This window comes from Apus apus, chromosome 6, assembly GCF_020740795.1.
Source record: "Apus apus isolate bApuApu2 chromosome 6, bApuApu2.pri.cur, whole genome shotgun sequence".
In the NCBI taxonomy this organism is placed as follows: Eukaryota; Metazoa; Chordata; class Aves; order Apodiformes; family Apodidae; genus Apus; species Apus apus.
In genome coordinates, this window is record NC_067287.1 from 36,814,280 (window position 1) to 36,840,009 (window position 25,730).

Here is a 25,730-nt window from a genome sequence, read left to right on the forward strand (position 1 = left end):
GATACAGATTTCAAAGGAAAGAGTCTGATCCTGCCCTCCACACACAAGAAAAAGATCCCTTTGACCTTCAACGGATCTTACCTCAGTAAAACAGTGTGGATTCAGGCAAAGCTTTTATGGGCATTTATTGTAATATGCTATGAATATTAATAATTCCAAACAAATGTCTTCAGTTTGGGGGGCATTAGCACTAAAGCGAGTACATCATAATTTATTTTCATGCCTATAAAGCCACATTTTACCTAAGCTTCTCTTAATTTGCTGAGAATATAAACTTAACTGCTCATTATTTCTCTGTTTGAGTTAATTGGAAATAAGCATTCCTACCCCAGCCTGTTCCTTCTCTAACACAGCATGTTTTGCCCAGAAATCCACAGGGATTCTCCCAGCCCATCCAAGCTGAGGGCAGCCTTTCCTGTAGCAAACAAATGAGTGTTACACGTGTCCCTAAGAGAATTTTGCACCTAGAACAACACCTGGGGGCCAACCCAGGAAGATCCAGCTGCCACAGCAGGAGGTGCTGGTGATGCAGTCAGTGAACAGGGCTGTTTCTTCTGGATCAGGGAGACAACCAGATATTGGCTTAGGGGGGCAATGTGATCTGTTTCTTTTGCAAAACCCTTTGGGATCTGGGGGGACAAAAAAGCTCCATATAAATGCAAATTGTTTATTGTATTTTTAGCTGAAGGTAATGGATTAACAGTGCAAGTTGTTAACCAGTATTGACCATAAAAACCTTCCCCAGTGGTCTCTATTGTTTCAAATTATCAACTGTCTTGAAAAGAAAAATCTTGGAAGATTTTAATATCCAATAATCCAGTGCCTGAATATTAAGTTACCTGTGCTTCATTGCATACATTTAGCTTGTTATTTATCTGCAAGATGTGAATCACTGAATCTCCAGGTCATTGTTTTGGAAATCATCTGCTTCTAACATGATCAGTGACAAAAAAAATCATAAAGTATGGAAAAAAATTATTAGAAGTTTGAGGGAAAAAAAGGGAAGGTTTTGAGGAGAGGATATTTTGTCTCCCATTGGATTATATACAGCTGTTGCAGGATAAAGATGACACAGAAAAAGTGGCAAGAGGATGAGAGAAGACTTAACCATTTACTGTGTGGAAAACAGTGGTTTGGAACCATGGGGAATAGAAAAAAAAACAAAACAACAACTAAATAAAATTCCTCTTCTAATTTATTTCAGGAATTCCTGAAATGGCCAGATTTTAAGATTGCAATTAAAACCCCTTCAGTCAAAGTCTATGCAATGTGCTGATTGATTGTGCAGATGCAAGCTGAACGTGACCAACCAAGAAGAGGAAATATCCCCCAGGCTGGACTTTGCTGGACTCCTCGATCCTCTTCATAGGTCCTGGAGGCTGAAGCCAGTAGTGTAGTGTAGCCACATCACCCTTCGTTCTTGGTGGATGAAGTATTGATGGTAGCCAGCCAGCTTTTTGGGTAACCCCCCCCCCCAACAACAACCCCATTCAGATGGCAGGCTGAGAGGTCACAGCAAGGACCTGCTCCTCTTCGGGCAGCTCTTGTCCCACGCGTGGGAGCTGCTGGTTGTTCCACAGCCCACTCCTTAGCCCTGCTGGGCTGCTGAAGAGATGCCACCCCAGATCAGGAGCTGGCTTCCATTCTTGCAGAAGCTGTAGGAGCTGCCTTAATGTTGCCATGACAGAGCCCAGGGCACCAAGGGCTATGAAAATCGATGGGTTTGGAAGGCTGAATGCAAAAGAAAACTCCTGAGACTAAAAAGGATGTGTTTTGATTGTTTGTCAGCTAATGTTCTTTGTGTTTACCAGCAGGAATGTAAACTGTGGTGCCCTGTTAGCTCAATCAAAGGAGGGATTTGATTACCAACAGGAGCAAAAAAAAGGGATTGATTTAAAAGCTAGGAAAAAGATCAAGACTGAAAGAAAGGTGGTATATTTGGGCCAGACAGTCAGCAACCTGACCAAAATACTTCAGTGCTTGCTTTACCCTTGCTTGAAAAAGGAGTCACTTCACTGCAATGTATTTTCAGGGGAGCTCGCCCACCTCCATCACTTGGGCAAAGTGGTTAAAGACACGTAGATGCCAAATTTGCTGCTGAGAGTTACACAGACACCTGTCAAGAGCTAGCTCTCCTTTTGGAAGTCTCACACCGTTGGATTATCCAGACGCTTGAACGCCCTGTGACCTGCTCCCTGTGGACACAGCTGTTGGAAGAGTCATCTAATAATGGTGCAAAGCTTTGCAAAGGTATATAGAGGTTAAACCTTCCAAAATTAGCCATCTTGGTGCTGGGTGGCATCAAGGAGGGCTGAGTTGAATCTGCCACCCCCTGAAGTCTGGGAGGAGAAACCAAAAGAGACAAGGGGGAGGAAGAGCCTTTAGAGAACGAAAAGAGGCATGAGCTGAACAGCACTTCATGTGATTAACTCCATCACAGAGCTCAGTGCTCACCCAAAGCAATGACTGCTGGACCGTGCACCTTCAGAGGGACAGGGACACTGCTGGGAAGAGCTCAATTCAAAGAGGAGCCAGTGGGACAGCCACCCCTTCTGACCCAACGTCTTTGTTGTCTGCACCCTTACAGGTCAGCTAGTGCTTCCCGAGCATTTTGTTTGCCCAGGGAGCAAGACAGGGATAATTCCCATCTTAAACAAGGCAGGAGAACACTCTACCAGCCAGCATGAGGCCAGGCAGGAGCTGAAAGCCACTCTCCTGAGTTTGTACCCCAGGTCCTAACCATGTTTCCATGCTTCCACCCCAACAGAGTTCAAAATTAATGTCTACAGGCACCTGAAAGAGAAAGGTTGGGGAGGATTATGAGAAGCCATTTGTTGGATGGGACTTGCTCCAAAGCTCTCATTAAGTGGACACAGCTCACAGGGACGTGGGAAACATGTTACATGGTCTGCATTGTTCTTTAAACTCAGAAATATTTATGAGGCAGCGTCTGCTCATCAGCGATTGTTTCCCCTTGGGAACATGTTGCTGAAATTTGTATGCAGAAGCAGTGGAAGTTCAAGAGCCTTTATCATCATGATAGTATATTGTAGAGGAGGGGGTGAGTTTGGGGTTTGGGGGGGGGGGTAGAAAGTTCCTAGATTCAGGTTGGGAAACCAGGTTCCTTTTGCAGAACGGAAGCAGCCCGGGCAGTAGCGAATCTAAAGCAGTTGCGGTGCTGCTGTTCCCCACCTGCTCAGGTCCTTGTGTAGCTTAAAAGACCCAAAGTGACATTATCATCCCCATCAGTTTGCTGTGAAGTGTTTTGCTGCAGGAGGAGCCTGAAGCCAAATCCTGAGTCCGTGTCACTTGGCGTAATGCTCTGGTCTTACTCTGATTTACTGCAGCTGAGGATCTGACCTGCGAGAGCTGACACGTCTGGGTGACTCGCAGGCAAACTGCAGGAGGATGGGGTGTTTGGCATGGCCAGGCTTTCTAAAAGGATTAGAGATGGGTTTTGCTGCTCAAGGAGGTTGGGATTATTAAGCACATCTGTATGAGAAGAGGAGCAGACACTGTCTTCATGTATTTCTAATTTAATGAATGTTTAATGCTTCTTTTCTTGGAGCCTACATATATGTAGAGTAGAGGACATTAACAAGGGGTTGACTTATGTCAAATAATTGATGTTTGAGCTGTTCCCTTTTCATGAAATGCAGACTTTCCAGAGCAAAGAGACAGTAATGAAAATAGGAATTAAAGATTAGAGCTAAGCAAGTCTGAGAAAACTTAGAATTAAAAAAAGGCATTTAGAAGTTTTCTCCTCCTGCTTTCTTTCCTTCCCTCTGCCTCTTCTGTGTCTCCATCCTCTCTGCTTCTTTGGTAGGGTCCCACCTTTCAGCCACAGCCTTCCACCTTTGCTACACCTACACACCTCTGCAAAGGAAATCAGTGCAGTAATCTCATTCTGGGTATGACTGTATGTTTGCACATCATTCCAGCCTGCTACACTTGCCAAATCCGTTCAGCTGGAGAGAGTAAGAATTATTTTTAAAGGTGCATTTTTCTTCATCTCCATCCCTGCTTGGCTGATGGAGCACATCTCCTGGGCAGAATGAAAATAAGTGCAAGTTTTGGGGAACTGTTTGCTAGAGGGACCCATAGCTTGATGCAGCATGTCCAGGTGAGGGTGAAAGAGCATTAGGTATCTGTGGCAGTGATACTGCTGTGTGACAGTGGTTGAACTATACTGCCTGGAGAAGGTTGCTGGAGGAGAGGCTCAGGGCTCATACAGTGCCAAGACTGCCATCAGGTATTGTGGTCCCTCTTGTCCAGAGATGCTCTGCTGCCATAAACATCAGCATCCATTTCCTTCCACCCCTTTGGCCCACCCCAGTCCCTCTCGTGTAGCTTTCTTCATGCTCTGACTTTCCACAGGTGCTTTCAGCTCTCAGTGCAGGTCAACGAATCAATGCCAGGGCATCTCTCCTGCAGCCTGAGGCTTTTCTCACCTCAGATCCTGCAGCACAGGCTGCAAAGAGCTTAGCTGGTTGGGGGTAATCTCTTGCTTTCTGTGGCTGTGTACAGAAAACCCTTCTGCAGTGGTGATCTGATTTCATACCTAAGACTGAAGAGCTTAAGCTTGGCCCAGAGGACAAGAGGAGAGCATGTGGCTTTCTTTGCTTTGACAGGTGGGGTTGGTGTGCTCTGGTTCCTTGCACTTCTGGCCCTATTGGTATGGGTTGTACTGGGTGGCACACCTGAGCCAGAGCAGCCAGCCAGCACTGTTTTAACAAACTTTGTGTGCTCCACCACCGGGCTGTGTCTTCACCCCAACCTTGAGGCACGTGCAGCACCCTTGACGCTAAGGGAGCATCACCTTCCTGGACTGCAGGGCTGCCCTCCTGCTAGCTCAGATAGTCCAAAGAAATGCACACAAAATAATTACACCTCGGGGGTGAAGAGGGCACTTCCTGGAGTCTGCAGGAGGTCCAAGGGAAAGTGCTGGGTGGTATGGATGTGGCCAGTCTTGGCCACACGGCATTAAAGCCAGAAGAGAGTCTTATGCCATGTTCCTTTTAATTTCTTTTTGTACACAAGATCTTGAAATTGAAAACCTTAAAAATCAGTGTTTGCTCCTGGTACAAGCCCAAAAAATGAAGCTAAACCCCTTCAAAACAGTATGGAAACCACCTCAGACTGACAGACCTACCTAACAGAGTTTGAAGTCTGCCTTGTCTGCAATGCACTTAGGATGTGTGTGATCTAATTGTATGTATGATTTAACCTTCTTGCACAGAGGATGTCAACTGCAGGTTAGATTTCATCTCCTAGGAAGATGAAAAGGCAATCAAAGCTCCCCTTAGGTAGCTCAGAGCTCCTACATCCTCGTCACATGTATTCTGCACCATGTGGGCAATATTACATTTCTTGTGCATGGAGGCTGCCCAGGTTTAATCTTCTCAGGTCACTCTAGGATGGATGTATTCCACTTGCACCCTTTTCAGAAATCCTCATTGCCACAAAGAGTTGTAGTTTGAAGAAACAAACAAACAAACAAACAAAACACCTAATAACTGGTGTAAACTGGTAGAACTCCTTTTACATCAACTAAGCCACATTTTTGTCCAGGTTGAAAATGCTTTGTGCCCAGGTAGTGCTGGCAGGGGTGCTCATGTCTGTTAGAATTAATGGAGCAGGAGCAGATGTACCAAGCAGAAAAGTACTGATGTCCTGCACAAGGCTTTCTTGAGAGAAATGGGTCTGTGTGAAGACGAGCACACAAAGTTCTCCCCGACCTTTCAAAGCTCAGACTTTTTTTCCTCTGCAGCTGGTTGAGTGTTTTTGACGAAGATGGGAAGATGTTGGTCAGAAAATGCTGACTCACTGAAACGTCCCTGGGAAAAAGGCCAGTTATAGCAAACTGGCTGCTCATACGTTAAAAAAGATGCCCCATTTTAATGCTTTCAACATGAACTGACTCAAATCTGGGAGGGCAGAGGGGAGTGACTTGATTTTGCATGTAGATCTTTGTTTTGTAATTTGGAACATTACAAATACAGAAATGAAGGAGCTTTTTTGCCCAGTGAATTATTTCAGATAACCTGCCCTGATTTTTTTATGAAAGCCAAAAAGTACTTTCGACTTGAACTTTTCCTCCCTGTTTGAGTGAGAGAGGAATAGCAGAAATAACTCAGGCTGTGATGGGAAATGTCCTTCTTGCTCAGCTCTTGCCCTCGCCTGGGTAAGTAGTCAGGTCCAGGATGGAATTAAAACACTCCTCTGGGGTTAGATGCCTTTGGGGCCACCGCCTTCCATGCCAGACTGGAGAGGGCTGCTGGCTTCTCAGGAAATGCTCTGTAGCCTGCAGGATCAGGCCCCCCACAGGCTTTGCTGTCTGCAGAGCAGCACCTTGAGTTGCACTTTGGTGGAAATGCACGGGAAGTGGCAGGAGGTGCGGGTGGAAGAGCCCTCGTTGCTGCAGCTTCGGGACTCCTGAGTCTCATTAGCCCAGGTCAGTACATTTGCCTGGCTTCTGGCTGGTGAGCTGAAATCCCAGCCTGTTTTCATGCCCCCCCCCTCCCAGCTCTCACCACACACGGAGAGGACTACAGAATCCAGGGAGGGAGTATTGCTCCTGTCAGCCCCTCGGGCTGCGTCTGAGCAGAGGCTGAGCAACCAGCTGCAGCCGCCGCGCAGCCTCTCGCTGCCGAGCCAGCTCAGTTTGCAGGCCAGAGGCTCTGGTTTGGTGAGGGCCGAGCCAACGTTGGGTGTTCCTTCCAGAAAAGCCTCGTTCTTTGATCTCTGACTCATCACAGCCACCGCTGACATCCAAGGGGCTCCTCCTGCATGAGGATTATTCATCTGAACCGGGCCCACAGCAGCACCCGATGCGTCATCCCTTATCTCCCAGCCAGCAGCGTGTGCACCGGCCCCTTCCCGACCTGCCTGCTGGGTTATGGATCAGGAATTATGGATTCATTCCTTAATGAATGTCGTGGTTGTTGTACACGAGGCTCCGCTGCCCTCACCGTGCCACAAGGAAAGCAGCAGGAGAGGTGGTTGTTGTTGCTACTCTTCAAGCTGCGTCAAACAAAAAAGAAATGGATTACGGGAAACGTCGAATGGTAATTACGGAGAACTTGGAAAACTGTGATTAAAAATGGAAACCTGTCCACAATAGTAGCAATTAGATAGATTTTATATGTTTTGCACAGAAGCCGTGGAAAAGATTTGGCTACACTCGTGTCCCCCCCCCCCACCAAGAACCTGCAGTCCGTTTGCTGACTGGTGTGAATTGGCCTGGCTGCCTTTCTCCTAGAGAAACCCTTGTGCTTTTTCAGCAGCTGAGGCTTTGCCCCAGCTCCATTTGTCCTAGCAGCCTGGCAAAGAGGTTGTTCTGGGCAAAAACTACCCAAGGCCAGCTCCTGTGCCCCTATAAGCAGGTCTCACACCTTCAAAATCGGGGGGTGCTGCTGCACTTGCCCCAGCAACACAACGAAGACTTTTCTTGCTCCTGAGTTGCATCCAGTTGTAGTTTCTTGCAGTTTGGATTGTCCCTTCTCCCCTGCTTGTTTTCTCTGTCTCAGGGAAGCGCTTCCTGAGCTCTCCCTCCTTGTGTTCACGGGTGAAGAAACAAAAAGCTCCTCTCTGAACCATGGGTTAAACACAGCAGGGTGACTATCCTCTCGCCAGAGATGAGATTAGAGGAGACTGCCAGCTAACTGGGACTAACAGCCAAGAGTGGCAGTGACTTGGCAGCTTCCCCTGGGATGCTGATTGGCACCATCAGACTGACCAGGGCAGCCTGCACCCAGCAAACAGGCTGGGCTCACCTAGCCCTGTGGGTGCCCCAGGATTTCAAAGTAGCGTGTGAAAGCTTTTCCAACAAGAATAAGATTTGCCAGATGTTCAGGATGACGCTCAAATCAAGGAAGTTGGTGGATTTTGTCCTCCTGACTGAGGATCAGGCTTTCTAGGCATGGCCTGATCTGGTACACGAGGTGTTGGCACAGGGAGGTCTGCAGTAAACCAGGTATTGCAGATGCTGGATGAATATAGACTCCTAGGTGAGGCCAACCCTGTTCTCCATTCCTGTAGGCATTAAGAGGCAGGTCACTGCCATGGGGGTCAGCAAAGGGGCTACATATCATTGCCTTCCAGTTTTCCACTCATCTGTTGGGGGAAACAAAGAAATAAATAAAATCCCCCCCCCTTGTAAGTTCTTTCTGTCCAAAACTGTCCCAACTGCTTAAGGTCAAAGTGGCTGTGAGTCTTGCAGGCATAGCACCTTTTAGTGTCCTTTTAGTAATGGCACCTTTTAATAAGGAGTTACTGCTGTCTTTGTGGGGTCTGCTGCACCCCTGTCTTTCCAGCTACTCCCTCACACTGGGAGGAGGAAACCACGTAGTGCAGGGCTGGTCCTGAGTCTCTGACCCCTCCTCTGTGGGAGGGAGCCTTTCTGGGAGGTTTATCCTGGCAAATGACTGTAGGCACCACATCCTTGGGTGGCACTGATAACATGTCCCATAGGCTGCAGTGTCTGGTTGTGCATTTCACCCCCTGGTTGCTGAGTTTCTACATTTCTCAGCTGAAATCAGCTGCCTCTGCCAAGGATTTTGGGTGTGCACTCCAGGAGGGGATCCCTGGGGCAGGGCAATACCCCAGGCAGACAGCCTGTGTGTTACAGGTGACATTTTCCCTCTTTTTGGATCAATAAGTGCTGGTGTGAAGCCCATTAATGTGTCACCCTCCTCTCCTCCTGCCTCAAAGTTTCCACTTTTTCTCTCAAAGTTTTCTAGCTGAGCAAGACCTTCAGTAAAGATGACAGAGTTAATCCACCAGATTTGGCAATCACTTCATGGCCCAGGGAAGAATGATGCAAAATAAAAGAGTCTGAGGGCTCTAAATACATGTCAGAGGTTTCTTCAGTCCTGGGCTTTGTGCTCTGCAGCTATTTAGTCCCCCTGGCTGATGGCTCACTTGCCATATGGTGCTCAACATCCCTGCTCTGCAGCATTTGTGCTTGGCACATCAATCACCTGCTGTTCATGAGAGGGTTGGGGTCTGGCTGCCCAGAGGCAAAAGTCACTCCCCAGCCAGCCAAGAGGAACTGGCTGCTAGCAACTAAAAGCCCCCAGCCTCATTGGTGGCTTTTAGTGAAGGCAGAAGGCCACCAGTTGTGGAGGGCACAGGAGGGGCAGGGATGTTGGGAGGAATTGGCTGTGGTATAAATAAGATGCCAGGGAAAGGAGGGAGGGAAGGCCTACCTGGCGTGGGTACCTGGAAGGGTACCTGGCATGGCAGCACAAATCAGCTCTGTTTAAACATTGATGCCCCTCCTTTCCCCCAGTAAGTAGAAAAAGAGCTAAAATTAAGCCTCCTTGGGCCCTACTGGAGAATCTCATCTGCAGAAGGGAGAGGATCTGTCTTGAAAGAGCTGGGGTGATGCTGTCTTGAAATATTTCCCTTCCTCGCTTCTGAGATTAAAACCCTTTCTGAGCCAGCAGTGCTGGTTATTGCAGCCCTCTGGATGCTGAGTTTCTCACTGCAATTGCTGTGAAGGAATAAAGAAGAGGAAAAAAAGGAAAGCCAAGGAATGCAAAGGCAAACTAACCAAGTAGCTTCTGGTGCTGGCAAGTTTTTGTCTTCCCAGGTCAGCCCTGCTTTCATTTGAAGAGTCCTTTGCTCTTTTTAGCAGTTTTGGCTACTGCAGACATAAATACAAAGGAGCATCTGGAAATCTGATCCCAACTTTAACATCCAGTTGCCCTCTGCCCGTGTTTGCTTGCCTTCTGCAGTGGCTCAGTGTTGAGCTGGCTTGGCCTTCTACTTGTATCCCCGAGGTCCTCAAGCTTCCCCAGGAATTTCTAACCCCCTTTACTTGTGGGGGTTTGGGCTGGTCTGGATGTCAGGGGCCTTTTTTCCCCCATCTTTTTTATCTGACTGTGTGCAGTCGTTGAGCTCAGGTTTTGTTCTGTGCATCCAAGAGTACAAAAGCATGTTTCGTTTTCCAGATGAGAAAATGCTCAGAGGTATAATCAGGTCCTTTCCACAGCATTTAATTATCCATAATTAAAGGCATCTACACAAAGTACCGGATTTTCAAAGGCTGTTCTTGTGTTACATTGCCAATGAATTAAGTAATTAATTGGCATTGAGAAAAATACAATGGGAAACATCAGTCTTCTGAAGTAAAGCAATTTTGGGGCATTTTATAAAATCATTAACTTCTATCAGGTCAGTAGCTGTTCTAGTGTCTAAATCCCCCATCTGGCTTTGAAAAAAAAAATATATATTCTAAAGGACAAGATGAACACAGGAAAAACAAGGCAGGGAATAGTTGCTAAAGACTGTGGAAACACTCAGAAATAGGGAATTTCATTTGGAAGTCATTGTCCATCACTTAGCTGCCCTGTCCCACAGTTCCTTCCCCCTGCCAATAAGGTCTGAACCAGTTTCCATCCCATTTGAGAACACAGTTTCCGGCCTCAAACCTGCCATGTTCCTACCAGTTTTGTTAAAACCAGTTGTCTGCTGGGTTCACTTTTAGTAACCCACCTCCCCTCAAGCAGGGCACTGCCTCTGTGCCCCCGTTTCCCCTGTGCACTTCCCTGCCCCACGGGGATGCCGTGATGATTGTTGGCCCTTAATTGTGAGCCATTTGGATACTGTGGTGTCACCCAGAGCAGAGAGTGAGTAGTAGTTCTATCCAGTAATGAAGTAATAAAAACAGACCAGCAGAATGAGGGGTAATGAAGCATTCTCAGATTTGGGAGGAGGGATGCAGAACCACCTATATCCACTGTAAATTTTCCCCAGCCTTTCCTCGTTCCTAGCTGCTCCCTCACACTGCAAAATAACTCTCCTGTCCTGGCACATCAGCATAATATCCCGTGGCATCTGCTGGAGTATAAAAGCCCACATAGCTTGTGCTAATGGATTTTGCAGTGGCACCCTGAGTTATTAGGAAAGCAAAGGACGATCCTTTTCTGTTCGATGCTTTCGTTAAATGCAACTATTCACATGCAAAACCAGCTCCACTCCTTTCATTTTTATTAGCAACCTAACTCTTTGCAGGGCAGCAGCAGAAAGCATTGTGCAAATGCCATGGATTCCATTAAATACAGGTAGCATAATGGGCCCTCAGAGAGCAAAATCTGGGGACAAAACGTGGATTAAAGCTGCTTCTGCAGCTGTCACAGAAATCCAGCAGAAGGTTTAGGTTTTATTCCAGAATCACCAACCTCTGCGTGTCTCATCCGACCATCAGACCAAGGTGTGCCTGTCCTTGCAGTGGTTTGCTCTCCCCATGTGTGCCCTCAAGATCCATCCATCCATCCATCCATCCATCCATCCATCCATCCATCCTGCTCCTGCCTCCTCCTCCTCCTCTTTCAGCAGCACCTGCAGATTTTGGGGCAGCTGCACCATCTCTTGTCTCTCTAACAGCAAGCTCATCAGTTGCTTGGGGTGTGGTTGGAGGGGAGGTGTTTTCTCAAGTTTCTTCTCTGTCCCAGGCAGGAAATTAAATTCCCCAAACAAACAAAGAAATTCTGTTTCTCCTGTTGTGGTTATTCCCCTTCTCCAGGTAATTGATCATAGAAGTGGGAGCTCTGCTACAGCAGCCTCACCTGAAGGTTGAGATGGGGTTGTATTCAGCAAACTTATGAGGGAAAAAAAGGCAAATTGAAAGACCAATGCTGCTTATCTCTGTTTGAGGTAAGAGTCTGTGAGGAGAGTCCATCTTTGACTGGAAGGTGAACCTTTCAGCCTACCTGTTTTCAGCACATATGTGCTCATTAAATGCACCTTTGACGTGGGTCTTGCCTGCCCATGGCCAGTCATTGCTGTATCTGCCAGGGACGGTGGTGAAGACCCTGGAGGCCAAGAGGATGGGGAACAGTAGTGAAGATGGCTGGAGATGGGCTTGCTGCACCCCTCAGAGTGTGAAGAGTGGGCTCTGCTCAAAACTGGCAGCAGAAAACAGACACGAGCCACGAATAAAATGACATGGTTTCAGCAGCAGCTCTTTTCTGCACATGAAAAGTTGTTGCTTTGCTTTGAAGTTCCATTTCTAACACGATCCCATGTTCAAAACCTTCATCAGAACAAGCTGTCACTGGGAGGGGGGGGGGGGGAAGTGACTGTGCTGATGCTCACAGAGCATCACATTTCATCTCCCACCAGCAGAAAGGCATAAAGGCATTTTGCTACCAGCTGACACATTCCCACTGTCCTCTGGCTTGCAATGAAGCTCCATTTTTCCATATGGGAGATGAAAGTCTGTCTGGAGTGTGGGGTTTTCCACAGCTAAAGAAGCCTTTTCACTCCCTGGCAAGGGATTTGTGCAGAGGTTTCTCATACCAGTGGGCAACCATTGCCAGGACTGATGTGCATAGGGGTGTGTCTGTCACCCTGCCTTAACCACCACAGGTTCATTGTCAAATGAGGGCTGGGTTGGGTTTTCAGGAGACTGCACAGCTAAATGCACAACTCAAATAATTGCAGAGTAATCCTGGTTCTTCCTCCTCTTCCTTCCTCTTCCTCTGCCCCCCCATTTTGCTTTTGTTTTCCCCTCCTGTTTTATACAAAATTAGCACCGTCACAATTTCCACTTCATTTATGACTGATATGGGATTAAAAAAAAAAACCACAACACCCCATAAAACATCATGCACAGCTGTAGTGACCAAGTTAGATTCAATTCTGGCTTTATATTGAGTTGATGTGCAGCCAGCTCCCTTCCATACATCATCTGTGATTGCAGTTAAGGATGAAATACTGGTTTAATTCTTACACCAAATGTGGGGGTTTTTTTCTGAAGAAAGAAGACATAAAAATGTTAAAATGGGCCATAAAAATCATTAAATTTTCACACCGAGCACAACCAAGAGGTGAATAAGTTGGCTAAAAGCTCAGAAGACCCAGAGAAAAAGTCCCAGTTGTTATTCTTTTGTTGTTAACCTTCAGCTTTGAATGGAGATACCCAGGCAGAGAGCAAAGACCTGGTACTTTGGCAATCAAGGGCTATTTTGCCACTTGCTTCCCTAGATAAAGGGTTTCCCCTCACGTCTGGATGGACAAGGAGCTCTTGCTGCCTGCTGGTGCTCAAGGATGGTGCCTTGGCAGGTGCCCAGCCCCGTTGCAGTGGGCAGGATGAACATCCAGACGAGTTCCCAGCTGAACTGGCCACTCTGCATCCCAGAGTCTTTCAGTGGTGACCTGGGAAATACCGGCTGTAAGGGCATAGTCATCTGGACTGAGTCTGTCCCACAGCATGTCCTGTCCCATGGCTGCTCTTGGGACCCAGGCTGGCAAGGTGAAGACAGCAGAAACACAACACACTCCCCATACATCTCTCTAGAGACACCCTTTGGATGGGATGTCTATTTCTTCACTTAAAGGCTCTGAAAGCTCCAACTTTTCCTCCCTTTGCTGCTGATTTTACTGGTAACATTGCTGGCTGATGCAATATTTTGAAGGTAGTTTCATTTAGTTTAAATTAAACTCCTTCATACCTGGTCCAAAAAAAACCCCAACAAACCCACCTCACCTTATTTGCCATGTTTGAACCATTAAATGAATGAATGTGCCTTCAGTGCTGTTGGAGTTCATTTTGGGAAGCATCTATTTAGGCAAGTTTTTAAAAGCCTCTTACTTACCTGAAAGGTTATAATGACCTAGGAGTAGCTTTCATTGCCTGCAATGAAAATCCAACTGTATTTTTTAAAAATCTATGGTATTCTCTCACAGCTTTATGCTTTCTGCAAAGGGGTTTTTAAGAGCTAATCCTTTTCCTTTGGTCAGGGAAATGTTGAACCGTGCGTTAATAGATGGTTATTGCTGTCTTTAAGGTGTTGCTGTTTTCTTTCTTCAACCTTGAAGGTACACAGTAAAAATCTGATTCAGAAAAGCTGTTTTAGATGCACAGTCTCTGCCTGTGCAATGCTGAGCACCTTGCCTGCATGTTTTTTTTTTCCCTGTCAGCTAAACTTTTCAGTGCTGATTAAGGTATTTGCACACGTCGATCCTTCAAAATGAAGAGGAGTTTGGTGTGCAGATCCCATAGGTGACTTTGAAAATGCCAGCCTGCATTTTATCTGCAAAGGAAGGGTGTACCCTGTATCTAAGGGTAGGTCTGTAGCCCTGCAATTCACTCTTCCTCTGCCTGGGAGCTGATTTTTAGACATGCCCTGCATTGGCTCCTCCACGACTTTGGTGGCAGTGGTGCCACTCCAACGCTGCCCTCAATTGGAGTGTGGCATTTGATCAGCAGAGTGGGCAAATGATTAGAAATTTGATATTAGCTATTAATCTGCACTGCAGCAATGCCTCACCCTGCTGGCCAGCAGGCCACAAACCACCACTGGGTTAAAAATGGGGAAGCCAGGGGCAGAGGTTTTGCAGGGAGTTGGAAGTGTGCTCAGACGTGCTCCCAGCTTTGGTTTTGGTGCACTTGGGATCAGAAACAGAGACATTGGGTGCATGGCCCTGGGGGAAATGCCCACACAATGAGGCAAGAACCCTTAATCTAAAGCAGCAGGAAATACACCACTTGCCCTATCTTTTTTCACATTCCCAGAGCAGTTGTATTAGGTCATCTGCACTAGTGTTAGAAACTGATTAAAAATATTTGTTCTGGTGCTTGAGACTCACAGTAGATTCTTCTCGTATCTCGTATCTCAATCCACAATATTCTTGCTGGAGGAAAAGCTCCCCTCCTTCTGGCCTTGAACCCTGGGAACTGCCCAGCTTGGCATCCCCTTGTCCCAGCCAGCAGCAACATTGAGACTCAGTCATTGGCACCACCTGTGACTGATCTGTTTTCTGCAGGTGCCTCAGCTGAATCTTTTTCTCCATCACCTCCACGCTGCCTTCCTGGAATGAGCTGTGCCAAACAGCTGATCTAGAGCTTCTCTTCTGCTCTGGCATGAGCAGTGAGGTGTGGCAGAAAGCACTGCCTGGGGACGGGTGGGTTGGAGGTGGCCATCAACCTTGGGCTTGGTGCCTTGTCATCGTGCTCATCCCACACACACAGCAGATGAATTGGGAAGCAAGGCTGCAAACTTCAGCCGGTGCTTTTGAACTGCCAAAGAGTCACTGCCTTCATTTAACTTGCTGAGTGATCATCTCCAGCATGTCTGCACAGCTCAGATCTGTATCAGCCCTGCTGGACGTCACTGCTCCTAAACAGACTGCTTTTAAATTGCACCCATAGATCTTCCTTGCACCAAAACATTCCTGCTCCAGTATTTAGTGATGCCTGAAGTTATGTCTCCACATCAAATTAAGTAACCATGCTATCAATAAGGAGGAGTAATGTGGTGTATTCCCTTCTGAGTGTCTCCCCGTCCCTCATTTGTTTGCTGCTCCTGATTAAGACAGATAATGAGCCATCAGTAATTTTCTAACTGCAGTGCAAAGCAGTGAGGATTAAATCAGTCTGTGTCACGGGAAGCCAGGTCATAATTTAGGGAACTCGAGTGGGTCCCCTGCATTCATTAGTCTCCAAGCATGCTTGGTGTTGTCTGAGCAAAGTCCAGATGATGTGAACATCTCTGCACAGGGAGGCCTAGCAGGTGACGTGGGGCCACCAGGACATCCCCATCCCCCAGGTGTGTTTAGTCTTGCTCATTGTGCTGGCTTTATCACTGGCACAAGTCAGTGGAAAGGCTCCCATGGCCCTGAATGGAGCTTTTCAGCTCAGCCCCACCTTTTTAGTGGACTCCTTTCAATGATCTCGGGCTTGCTTAGAGTGACCACCTTGGATTTAGATTGGAAAAGGATACTGCACGTGTGTGTGGATGTATTCACAGACAGAAATGCAGAGATTAAGTAACTTTTGAGCATCTTCAGGCACCCAGCAATGTGAGTCACAGCTGGAAAAATCCCTCATGTAAATAGGTGATGCTTGAGGCAGGCTCTTAGCATTGTCTTCTGAGGAGTGAAATAAGCAGGAACACTGGAAAAGAGCTGTAGATGAGCTTTGGAGGAGATGAATTCTTTGAGGCAACCATGTGCAAGACTGAAAGCTCGTGGATGGCCAGGAGATACCATCAGTTGACTCCAGGGAGCTTCCAGCCAGAGCCAGCACAGTTTGTCCACAAATAGAAGAAGAAAAGGGTCTCATTCTGCAGCATTGGAGGCAACAGAATGAAATCTGAGGCATGTCGGAGGTGGCACCTCTCCAAGGGTGGCTGGACAAGGCAGCAAAGAAGAGTGAACCTTCCACTTTGGAAAGTTCATGACTAAGAGCCATCATCAGGTGATACTCTGCCTAGAAGTGGAAGCACCCCAGGCAAGTGGCCTCGTCACAGAGACATCGCTTGGTCCATGTGGTTCCTTTCAGCAGAGAGGACAGGAGTGACATACCCATCTGGTTGGGAGCTCTTTACAGAAAAGCAAATACTGCTTGTGCTGATGAATGAAGACCAGAAATGGCTGAGATTTGGTGGGAACATTTGCACAAACTTTCAGTCCTGCTGGAAACAACCAACAACAACAACAGGCTGTGGGAATCATACCTTTAAAACTCCTTTGGCTTTGCTTGTCTGTGTGTACATAGACACACACACCTCTACAGACTTCAGAAATTACTTTCAGGATTTTAAAACAGCAGCCAAAAAAACCCACAACAAAGGAGGACACAGAAGAATTCCTGAGCTGTTGCATGGCAGAGGGGCTGGGAGCTGCCAGGGGCACTGCAAGCCCTGTGCTGGCTCACGCCTCCTCCCCAAAGATTTCTGTGCCTGCCTTGATTTTCATCCCTTGACTCCTGGGGGAGGATGGGAGGAAACCCACAGCGATTTCACCCTGGTGGCCACTCATTTAGGGGCCTGTTTCCAAAATCCCAGCTCCGTTTTTGCCTCCTTCCCCCATTTACCACCCACCCTGCTGTGAGACAGACCCCGCCTGCCAGATGGAGATGCTGCCTTCCTGGCAGCCACCACGCTGGGGGAGGGCTTCCTCACACCTTCCTTACACTCTCAGGTTGCAATTGCCACCCAGCAGGTCTGCAGCATCGGGGGGAATTAGCAGCTGGTGGTTTGTGCTGGTGACCAACTTTCACCTGCCCACGCTGAAAATATCGAGGTGCCCCTTCCGAGCCGCGCGGTGCAGCCGCGGAACCGTCAGGGTGGCAGGTGGCTCTGCTAAGGGTTCTGCTCATGGTGGGCAGGACTGACACCTCCAGCATCCCACACCTGCAGGGATTTTCAATCTGCAACACTGAGGCTGGCACGGTTTGGTAGACTGAAATCCTAGTCCCTCCAGAAGATGGGGCAGCGTCCAGGGGTTGTTGAGGTGGTGGCTGAGGTGTTGGTGCAGCCTCCACATCTGGAGGCCAGGCAGCTCAGGAGAGCTTGTGTGCTGCTCTAGAGGGTGAGCAGGGTGGAAGGGGGCTTTCAGTCATGCTGGTGAGCTTGATGGGGCACTGGCCTGAAAATGGTCCCTTTTACAGCCCTGCAGGAGCCCTTGTGTCGATTGAGCTGGGAATGGACTTGGGCCACAGCGGAGTCCAGGGTGGGGTGTTTTCCCTTGGTGTATGAACACTCCTCTGGTCTGCAAAGACCTGTGTCCTTCATAGTCTGGGGGACATGGACATCACCTCCAGGAGCAGGGAAGAGGCAGAGCCACAGTGTACTCCCCTACCTCCTACCACCACCAAGAAGCAAATAACCTCAGGCCTGGGGTTAGACCTGGGCATTCTCGGGGGTTAAGCTCATCCTTCCCCCACCCCCCCGATGATGCCACAGTCACAGCAGCCCCATTTCTGATGTGCCCTTTGAGCTAAGACCTTTGCCTTCAGCCTCTCTCTAACAGAAAAGAGTTCCAGGACTGCTCTCATTTGGTGGGGTTTTCAGCACCATCCCCCTTCCCCCCCTGCAGAGCTTCACCAAATTTAATTTTCAGTAAGGCAAAGCTCAGCATGGGCAGCTGATTTCTCTCTGTCTCACCTCCAGCTTCGCCTGCTGCCTTGTCCTCCCCCCAGGGAGAGGGGGAGCAGGCAGTCTTGGTACCAGGCAGTGAAAACAAGACTGCTTCCCTCCTCAGCTTGTTAATTAAAGCCACAAATTGAGGTCTTTTCTTGCAATCTGAAGTGATCACATAAATAGCGTTGACAGAGCTAAATGAACGTTTGAAAAGATCCTGCAGAATCAGCAGAGAGGAGCTGGGTTAACCTCCAGAAACAGGGGCTCTCATTCAAAACAAGATGCTATTTTTTTCCTCAGCCTGGATGTGGAAGAAGTCCCAAAGGTGCAGGCAGCCAGCAACTTCTGCCCTCTGCACCAGAGCCCAGGGGTCACTTGTATTTCTGCCGTGTTTTGCCCCTTTCTCTGCTGAAGGGTTGTCCACGGGCACCCTTGTGTGGCTCTCAGGGGTGCAGTCCTCACCTGGTCAGTGCTTTCTGAGTGGTTGTTCCATGCTGGGAGTGCTGGACACCAGCACTGGAGACCACTTTGCTTATGGTGTGGGACAGTCATGGTGAAGATGCTGAGATGCCTCTTTAGTGAAGACATGCAAAGGAAAATCCACCTTCCCACTCAGAGAACACTTGGCCACATTCACTAGAACGTGGCCAGTTTGGTGCAGTTTGCCAGCAGTAAACTCCCACACCCTCTTGCATTCATGGTCAAGCTCCAAAAGCAAACTCAGAAAGACTCATTCAGCTGAGTGAGCATCCACGGGGATGTTTTCAGGCTGTTTCCATTCCTAAATACTGTCAGGGAACACTGCTGTCTTCTGCTTATCTCTTGCAGCTTTAATTGTGGGGCACATCACAGGGGAGCCTGAGGGATGTCTGGCTAAATTGAGCTGCTAGTTAGCAGTTACCTAAACTACCCATACGAGGTAGATAAGTGTAGCCATCAGCACCTCTCTCCTTGACAACATTATCCATTGACTGAAGAAGCTAAAATCTTGTGGAGTCAGGCTTAATATTTCCAAAGGGATAGGGAGGTTTTTAAAGAAGTGGCAGGAGACAAAGGATTATTGTCAGAAAAATACTGAACTAAGAGGAATATCCTGCTCCTTGCTGAAACAGGACTTTGGACCACGAGAAGTCCTCGTGAAGGGGATGAGCTTCCTCTGGTGCAAGATGCTATGCAGGGCAAATCTGAATATCACAGTTGGCCTGAAGTGATTCATGCTTGCTTCAGTGCTTAACATTCGATTGCATTTTATTGCTTCTTTGCACACATGAAGCTAAATTCAGAGCTGCTGTAAGCCCCAGGCAAAGCCCCTGAGTTCAGTAAAAACCACCCAAGAAGCAACTGGGAGCAGCCCCCCAGGAGGCAGGATGCTGTTGGGCACCAAGTGACCCCAAAACAACCTCATGACCCTGCAGGCTCGTGGTGCTGGAAGCATCAAACCCCACACTCCTGCTATTTCCAGCTTCAACTCAGCATCCACGCAGGGTGCTCTAAAGTCACATCTTTTCCTCCACGTCCCCCTGCTGCAGAAGATGCAGTTTGCTCAGGAGCTAGCAGGGCTGCTCCTCTTGGATTTGGGCTGTGGGTTTTTTCCAGCATGAAGGAGAGTGTCAAACTGGGGGGGGTGGGGTTAGAGCTTCTTTAACTGTGCCACTGAGTCCTGAGAGGACTTCATCTCACACCTTGGGTGGTGTTGCATGATATGCATTAATGCCCACGTGTGGGATGAGATGTGTTCCCTCTGTCCTAGAGGTGCAGTTCAGCAGCACAACGTGGGTCATCACCCAGGTCTCTGGTCTTGCACGTAGGGTTGCAAAATTTGCCATCCCTCTCCCCAAACAACAAGCCATATATGATCTTCCTACATCTCTCTGATCAAACCAGCATCTGAATGTCCCTAATCCATCTCCATAAAAACCTTCAGGGTTGTTCTAGCAAACAGCCCAGAGTGCTGTGGTCGTTTATGAGTGTTAATTATGTTAAGCAAAGCAAACCTCACTATTACGTTGTCTGTGGGAGCAGCAAACTTCTCCCATCAGTCCCCCTGAGCAAGGAAAAGAGGATGATCACTGTCCTGTTTTGTCATGCTTGTGGTTTAAGATGATTTTACAAAGACCAGGATGACAGCCCTTGCCCAGAGCAGCTCCTTGTTCCTACTACTGTTACCATAAGTAACTTCCGTGATGTGCTTGACATGTCATCAAATGCTTCAAATCAGCATCTTCCTTCAAATAATAATAAAAATTAAAATCTTACTGTGCTGTTCTGACCTATTTTTTGTGATTTATTTATTTTTTACATCAATTTGGGAGATGCTGGTCTCAGCCTGCTCCTCTGAGCAGCACAAAGCTCAGGACAGTCCCCAGCATGAGAGGGGGGCATTCAGCTTTTAAAAGGGTGGGAGGCTGATATAAGAAAGGGGAAAAAAAAAAATCTTAGAAAACTGAAAGGATTCCAGTTAGCTCTGCTGCAAATGGTAAAGTGGACCTGGGTTTCTTGCTGTGGGATCCAGTCATGGCCTTACAGGCTGAAGCTCCTCCAAGGCAGAGCCACAGAGCATCCCAAGGCTGTTGGTGCTGGCAGAAGGTTAGATGTTGGATCTATACAATCCCAAGGCTGCTGGGAAATTCCTTGGTGACTTGTGCCATTGCACAGAAGATGTCTGGGCTGTATTTTCAATTAAATTTCAGCAGTGTCCTTCTTTGAGGGCATTTTTCTCGTGCCTCCACCACTGGTGTGCTGCTCGCTCCTTCCCAGTTTGGACCAACAGGATCCACTTTTCCAGCATAAAACTGGCAGAGGTTTAGATGGGAAGGCAAAGGGGCTGGCTGACAGCAATTGTGCTGTGATTCCAGTCAGTGGGAATGTAAGTTGAATTATCAGAAATGCAGTGTGGGAATTTTGCCTTTTGTTAGGAACCCATGTTTTTTCTAGGAGTGGGGATAGCAGGGGGAGAGAGAGGATGCAAAAGTGCTCTTCCCTCCAGCTTGTTGTGAGGTGCAAAAGGAACCATTGCACTTTGGCAGTGCAGAGGTGGCTATTTTGAGAGAGCTCTTGGGGGCTGGGGGGGGTCAAAAAAAAAAGTCCAGAGCAATGGTAGTGTTGGCCTAAATTAAGGTCAGGCAGAAGAGATGGATGTCCTGAAACAGCAGCAAAAACACCTCCTGGGAGGGCAGGTGTCAGTAGAGTCCAAAGCCAGGTTTCTTATCCATATTGGTAAAAGCCAAGGTGAAGGAAAACAAGGCCACAGTCCCTGGGATTTATCCAAAATAGCTGTTCATTTTCCTCTTCCCCTTGCCCATCCCCTTCAAGGGGTTTGGCAGCGTCCCAAGGATTCTGGAAGGTGCTTACCAGGTCCTCCTTGGCTTGATAGATGCCAGAGATGATAGGGACAGATTATTAGTGTTTAATTACTATTTTGCAGAGCTGCCCTCTGCTCTTGGCTGGGGCAGGGGCCCTGCTGCTGTCCCAAAAGTGGGTGCTCCCCTCTCTGCTGGGCACCTCACAGGCATGGGGGTTGCTTTTAGTACATCTCCCTCATCCATCTCCTCTTTTCATCTTGGGGTCTGCTTTCTGCTCCTAGGGTCTGGGATAGGGACATCAGTGAGGGGTACTGGCTGCTCAGATAAGATGATTATCAAGCAGCCACAGGGCTACAAGACAGAAAACAGGCTTCCCCTTTCCCTGCTACCCTGATCTCTGGAGAAAGCTTTTTGTTGAAGTGTTGATGAAAAGGTGGTTTTCCTCCGGGAGCACAGAGCAGGCTGGTGTGTGGCAGCTGCCCATCCTGGGCACCCCTGACGTTGGCAGGCAATCAGAGCACCCTGTTAAAGAGGGACACTTCCTTTAAATAGAGCTTTCATATGGCCAGCTACAATTATTGGCATTTTCATTGCGTTGGAGCCCTGGACATTGAAGACCAGGAAATGAGCAGACCTGATGGTGGAGCCCACACTGGGTGTCATCACACCCCACCACCCACCAGCCTTGATGAAGCAGGGAACTGAAATCTGTGGTGAGAAGCACAGGTAGCAGCACGTGGCAGCTGGCACAGGGACACAAAGCCATAGGAAGAAGGGACAACTTCCCTGGGTTGCCAGAGAAATGCCACAGTTGGGATCACAGCCTTTCCAACCGGGATCAGGCCTTCCAGAAATGCACCAACTTTGGAAATAGTTTGTGACCACAACAGGTCATGGCTTTTTAAATCATGCCACGTGTAAAGAAAAATACATGTAGTATGTGTATGTGTGTTTACGTGGAGTTTGGTTTTGCTGTATCACTGCCTGTCCTTGGCTGGTCAGTCCTGGCTTTGAAGTTCTTCCGTGGAATGACTGAGGTTGGAGGGGACCTTTGGAGGCTCTCAAGACCAAAACCCAGCTCAAAGCAGACTGCCCAGGTCCTCAACTGCCAGCAGACCAGAAAAGCCTCAACTCTGGCTCAACAAGTGATACTGAATGTCCTTGTTTGGAGCACAAGTCACCTTCCCAGAGCCCTGCTCCAGGAAGAGACATGGAGCTTCCCAGTGCCACAGCCTGCCTGCCCAGGTCCTGCCCATGGAAGGAAGCAGCAGTCACCCCAAATTCTGGCACAGGAGCCATCAGAGGCACCTTTCTCAGGCCCTTCTGCTGTGGGTTCATTGAGATGGATGTGAAAAGCTGCTGTAGAGCTGATCTGCATTTGCAGAGGCCTTTAATAAAGAAGGGGAGGTCACTTCAACACTAACATCATTCAGGCACGGTTTGGCCCAGCCCTGTCAAACTCATGGCCTGTTGAGCTTAAATGCAGGGTCCCAAGGAGCATCTTAATAAAGTCAGGGCACTAACAAATCAGTGAGATGAAAGGAGTGTTTCTCTGGGACTGTAAGATGTGAGACCTCGGCACAGGCTTTGCTGCAGCTCAGCTGGAAACACCAGCCACAGAGGGACTTTCAAGCAGTTCTAAGCCTTATCTTAAGCACCAAGACCCACCTGTAAGTTCATGTCTGTACGCGCTCTCATCTTTCAAATGCACCTTGTGCACTGGAGACAGAGATTAAAACCAGTGGCCATTCAAGGGGTGACATTTGGGAGCAGCACTCGAGCCAGGAGACACTTTTCAAATGCCTTCACGCTTCCCTGATGCCACGAATGTGACCGCCTTGATTTTCCTTTTTTTTTTTTTTTCCCCTGTGTGCTGCTGGCTCTGACATTAATTCCTGGCACTAACTGGTGCAGGGGGGGAGAGTGGAGGAGGTAGAGGGTTTGCAGAGGGACAGCTGGGCAATGGGTGTTCACCAGGCTTTTATGAGAGGGAGGAAAATAAGATCCTCACTGTCTCGCTGCTCAGCCTTCGTATCGTGTAATAAAGCAGCCAAAACAATTACTCACAATGAACAGACTAAGGGGATTGCCCTTGAGAAAACCAGATTTTATCAGCTTCTTTGGAAGGCGAATTATTTTGGTTAATTTGATGCCATCAATCATTTATGGTTAACAGCCCCAAGGTGGCAGGAGCCGGGGGGGAGGGGGAATCCCTGGAGTTACGGGGTGTTGGGGCATCCTGGGGGATGAGTTGTCTCTGGTCCCTGCAGCTCAGTGCAGACTGGCAGGGCTGGAGGGAGGGCCTGCAACCAGGGTGAGACAAGGGATTGGTGTGGGGCAAAGCTGGGAGAGGTGCTGCTGCTTTCGGGGCAGAGCAGAGCGAGGGGCCGGGGCTGGAAGGCCTGCCTGCCAGCAGGGCGCCGACACCCCGCTTTAAAACCCACCCCACCCCGCCCAGGTACTCACCTCTGTTACTCCCGTGTGTATTTGCAGGCCCAAACTGCTTTGCAGGAACCACCATCATTCCCGCGGGCATCGAAGTGAAGGTGGATGACTGCAACATCTGCCACTGCCACAACGGGGACTGGTGGAAGCCGGCGCAGTGCTCCAAGCGCGAGTGCCAGGGCAAGCAGGCTCTGTAGCTCCACAACCCCCTCCAGCCACACCAGCGACCACCAAGGAATTGGCTTCTGTGCTCCACACGCCTCCAACCTCCCGCCAGGGGCACCGGCAGCACCTGCCAGGGTTTCAACACAAGCAAGAGGTTTTACTGGTGGGGAAGGGTCTCCCTCTCCCCACCTCCTCCCTCGCTCGGCACGCGGCGTGTCCCAGCATCTGGGGATCTCCTCTGCTTCTGTCATCAGCAGCGCTTGGTAGGGATGCTCAGAGGACACCACCACCCAGGGTCTACACAAGTTCTTGGACTCCTGATGCCTCCAGGATGCCGACTGATTCAGTGGATCGTGGGGTTCTCATGTTTATTTATTTAAGGGTTTTTGTTTTGTTTTTTTTTGTTTTTGTTTTTGTTTTTGTTTTTGTTTTTTTTGCTACTGTGTTTTTGGTTGTTTGTTGGGTTTTTTTTTAAGCCTCTTCCCGAGCTTGGGATCTTTGGGGCAATACAGCTACGAGTGAAGCAATGGATCATTTTTACTGGGTGTGTTGGTAGGGGGAGCCAGGAAGGACAGGAGGGAGGTAAAAATTAAAAGGGGAGGAAGGGTTAAAAAAAAAAACAAACAACAAACCCAAACAACTGGAATCTAACCTGTGGAAGGACACCTGAGACATGAGCTGTATCTGTTACACTTTCTCCACTGAGTGGGGACAATAAAGTCAAAGACACCTGCACAGTCACCAGGACCTTGATCAGAGCAAGAGCCAACATGGGCTGCATGGGCAGGCAGGACAGTGAGCCAGCAGGCACTGGAGAGGCTCCAAGAAAGCAGCCTCTTCCCTGTGTTGTCTGTGTGTGATGCCTGGCTGGGGCATCAGTAGTGGAGGGGAAGAGGTTCCCACCTGTTCCTCAGCTCCACCAGCTCCTGGGCTGAACAGGCACTCCCTGCCTTGACCCAGCTCTCTCCTTGGCCACGGCTGCTCTGGCTGCAGCCAAAGGCACCACCTCATTCCTTTCAGCAACAGCCAAACTCGGCCGCTGTGACTCAACACTGAAATGTCTGCCCCCCCGCACACCCCTCTGCCCGTGACCCTTAGGGAGGTTTCCAGAAATGCACCATGGCTGTGCCAGCACTGACCAGCTCAGCTGGCAGGTAAGAACCTTTGCTGCAGCAGAAGGGAGCTGCCCTGGCTCTTCCTCAGTCCCCAGAGCATCCATACTGCTGGGATCCAGGGGGCTGGGGACTGCCTGGCTGCATCCACAGGCATCAGCTCCTGGTGAAGGGTCTCTCCAGAGAGCAGCTACATACCTGCCTCCCAGGAGCAGAGGTCTCCACGGTCCCTGCCCTGCTGGCAGCCTCTGTGGCTCTGAGGAAGGGTCCCCTTCCAGGCTTTTGGCACCTCTTGTTTTCTCAGGCTGCACCTTCCGAGCGACACTGTGAGAGAAGAGCCACCACTGTCCCTGTCCCGCTCTGCCCAGGAGCCTTTCCCACCACTGCCCATGCTTGGTTTGCTGCCTTTTAGGGCAACGCTGCCTATTTTGTTCAGCCTTGCCCAACACCTGCTCTTGTCAGCAACAGCACCACCTCCTCCTTCCAGCTCAGCACGGCCGCTCTCAGTTCACGCAGACCTGTTGCCTTCATCTTTTGTTTTATTTCTTCCTCCTTTTTGCATTTTCCTGGAGAGCAGGGGGTGGGAGGAGCACTAGCACAGTGGCTGCCACGTTTCAGCTGGTTTCCTGCAGTCTGAACTGGAACCAGGAAAGAAGTCATTGCCACCTTTCTTTGCCAGCTGTTGCCTGTCAATGACTGTCTGGTTTCAACCTTTTCCAGCGATAGTGTGCCTGAAACTAGTGAGAAAAAAGACAAACAAAGCTATTCTGTAAACAAACAAACAAACAAAAAACAAACAACGGGGGGTCTAGAAACAATATTTGATGTGTAAA

The 25,730-nt window shown here is 48.7% G+C and overlaps 1 protein-coding gene and 1 long non-coding RNA gene across 3 annotated transcripts in view; one reads left to right on the top strand and one right to left on the bottom strand.

Moving 5' to 3' along the window:
- The window catches only part of VWC2L (von Willebrand factor C domain containing 2 like), a 50,370-nt gene extending 26,501 nt beyond the window's left edge, over window positions 1-23,869 (top strand). Inside the window, exon 4 of one of the 2 annotated variants that reach the window (XM_051622935.1) lies at window positions 23,669-23,869. In XM_051622935.1, coding sequence (XP_051478895.1) covers window positions 23,669-23,817 — 149 coding nt within the window. In that variant the 3' untranslated portion in view covers window positions 23,818-23,869. The remainder of the gene's footprint in view (window positions 1-23,668) is intronic. The other variant, XM_051622936.1, reaches the window with a different exon arrangement.
- LOC127386234 (uncharacterized) lies at window positions 1,091-23,736 on the bottom strand. The gene is made up of 2 exons (XR_007889837.1): window positions 23,642-23,736; window positions 1,091-7,023 (listed from the first exon to the last, which is right to left on the bottom strand). It is a non-coding gene; the product is annotated as an uncharacterized LOC127386234 (long non-coding RNA).
- Window positions 23,870-25,730: the final 1,861 nt, after the last annotated feature.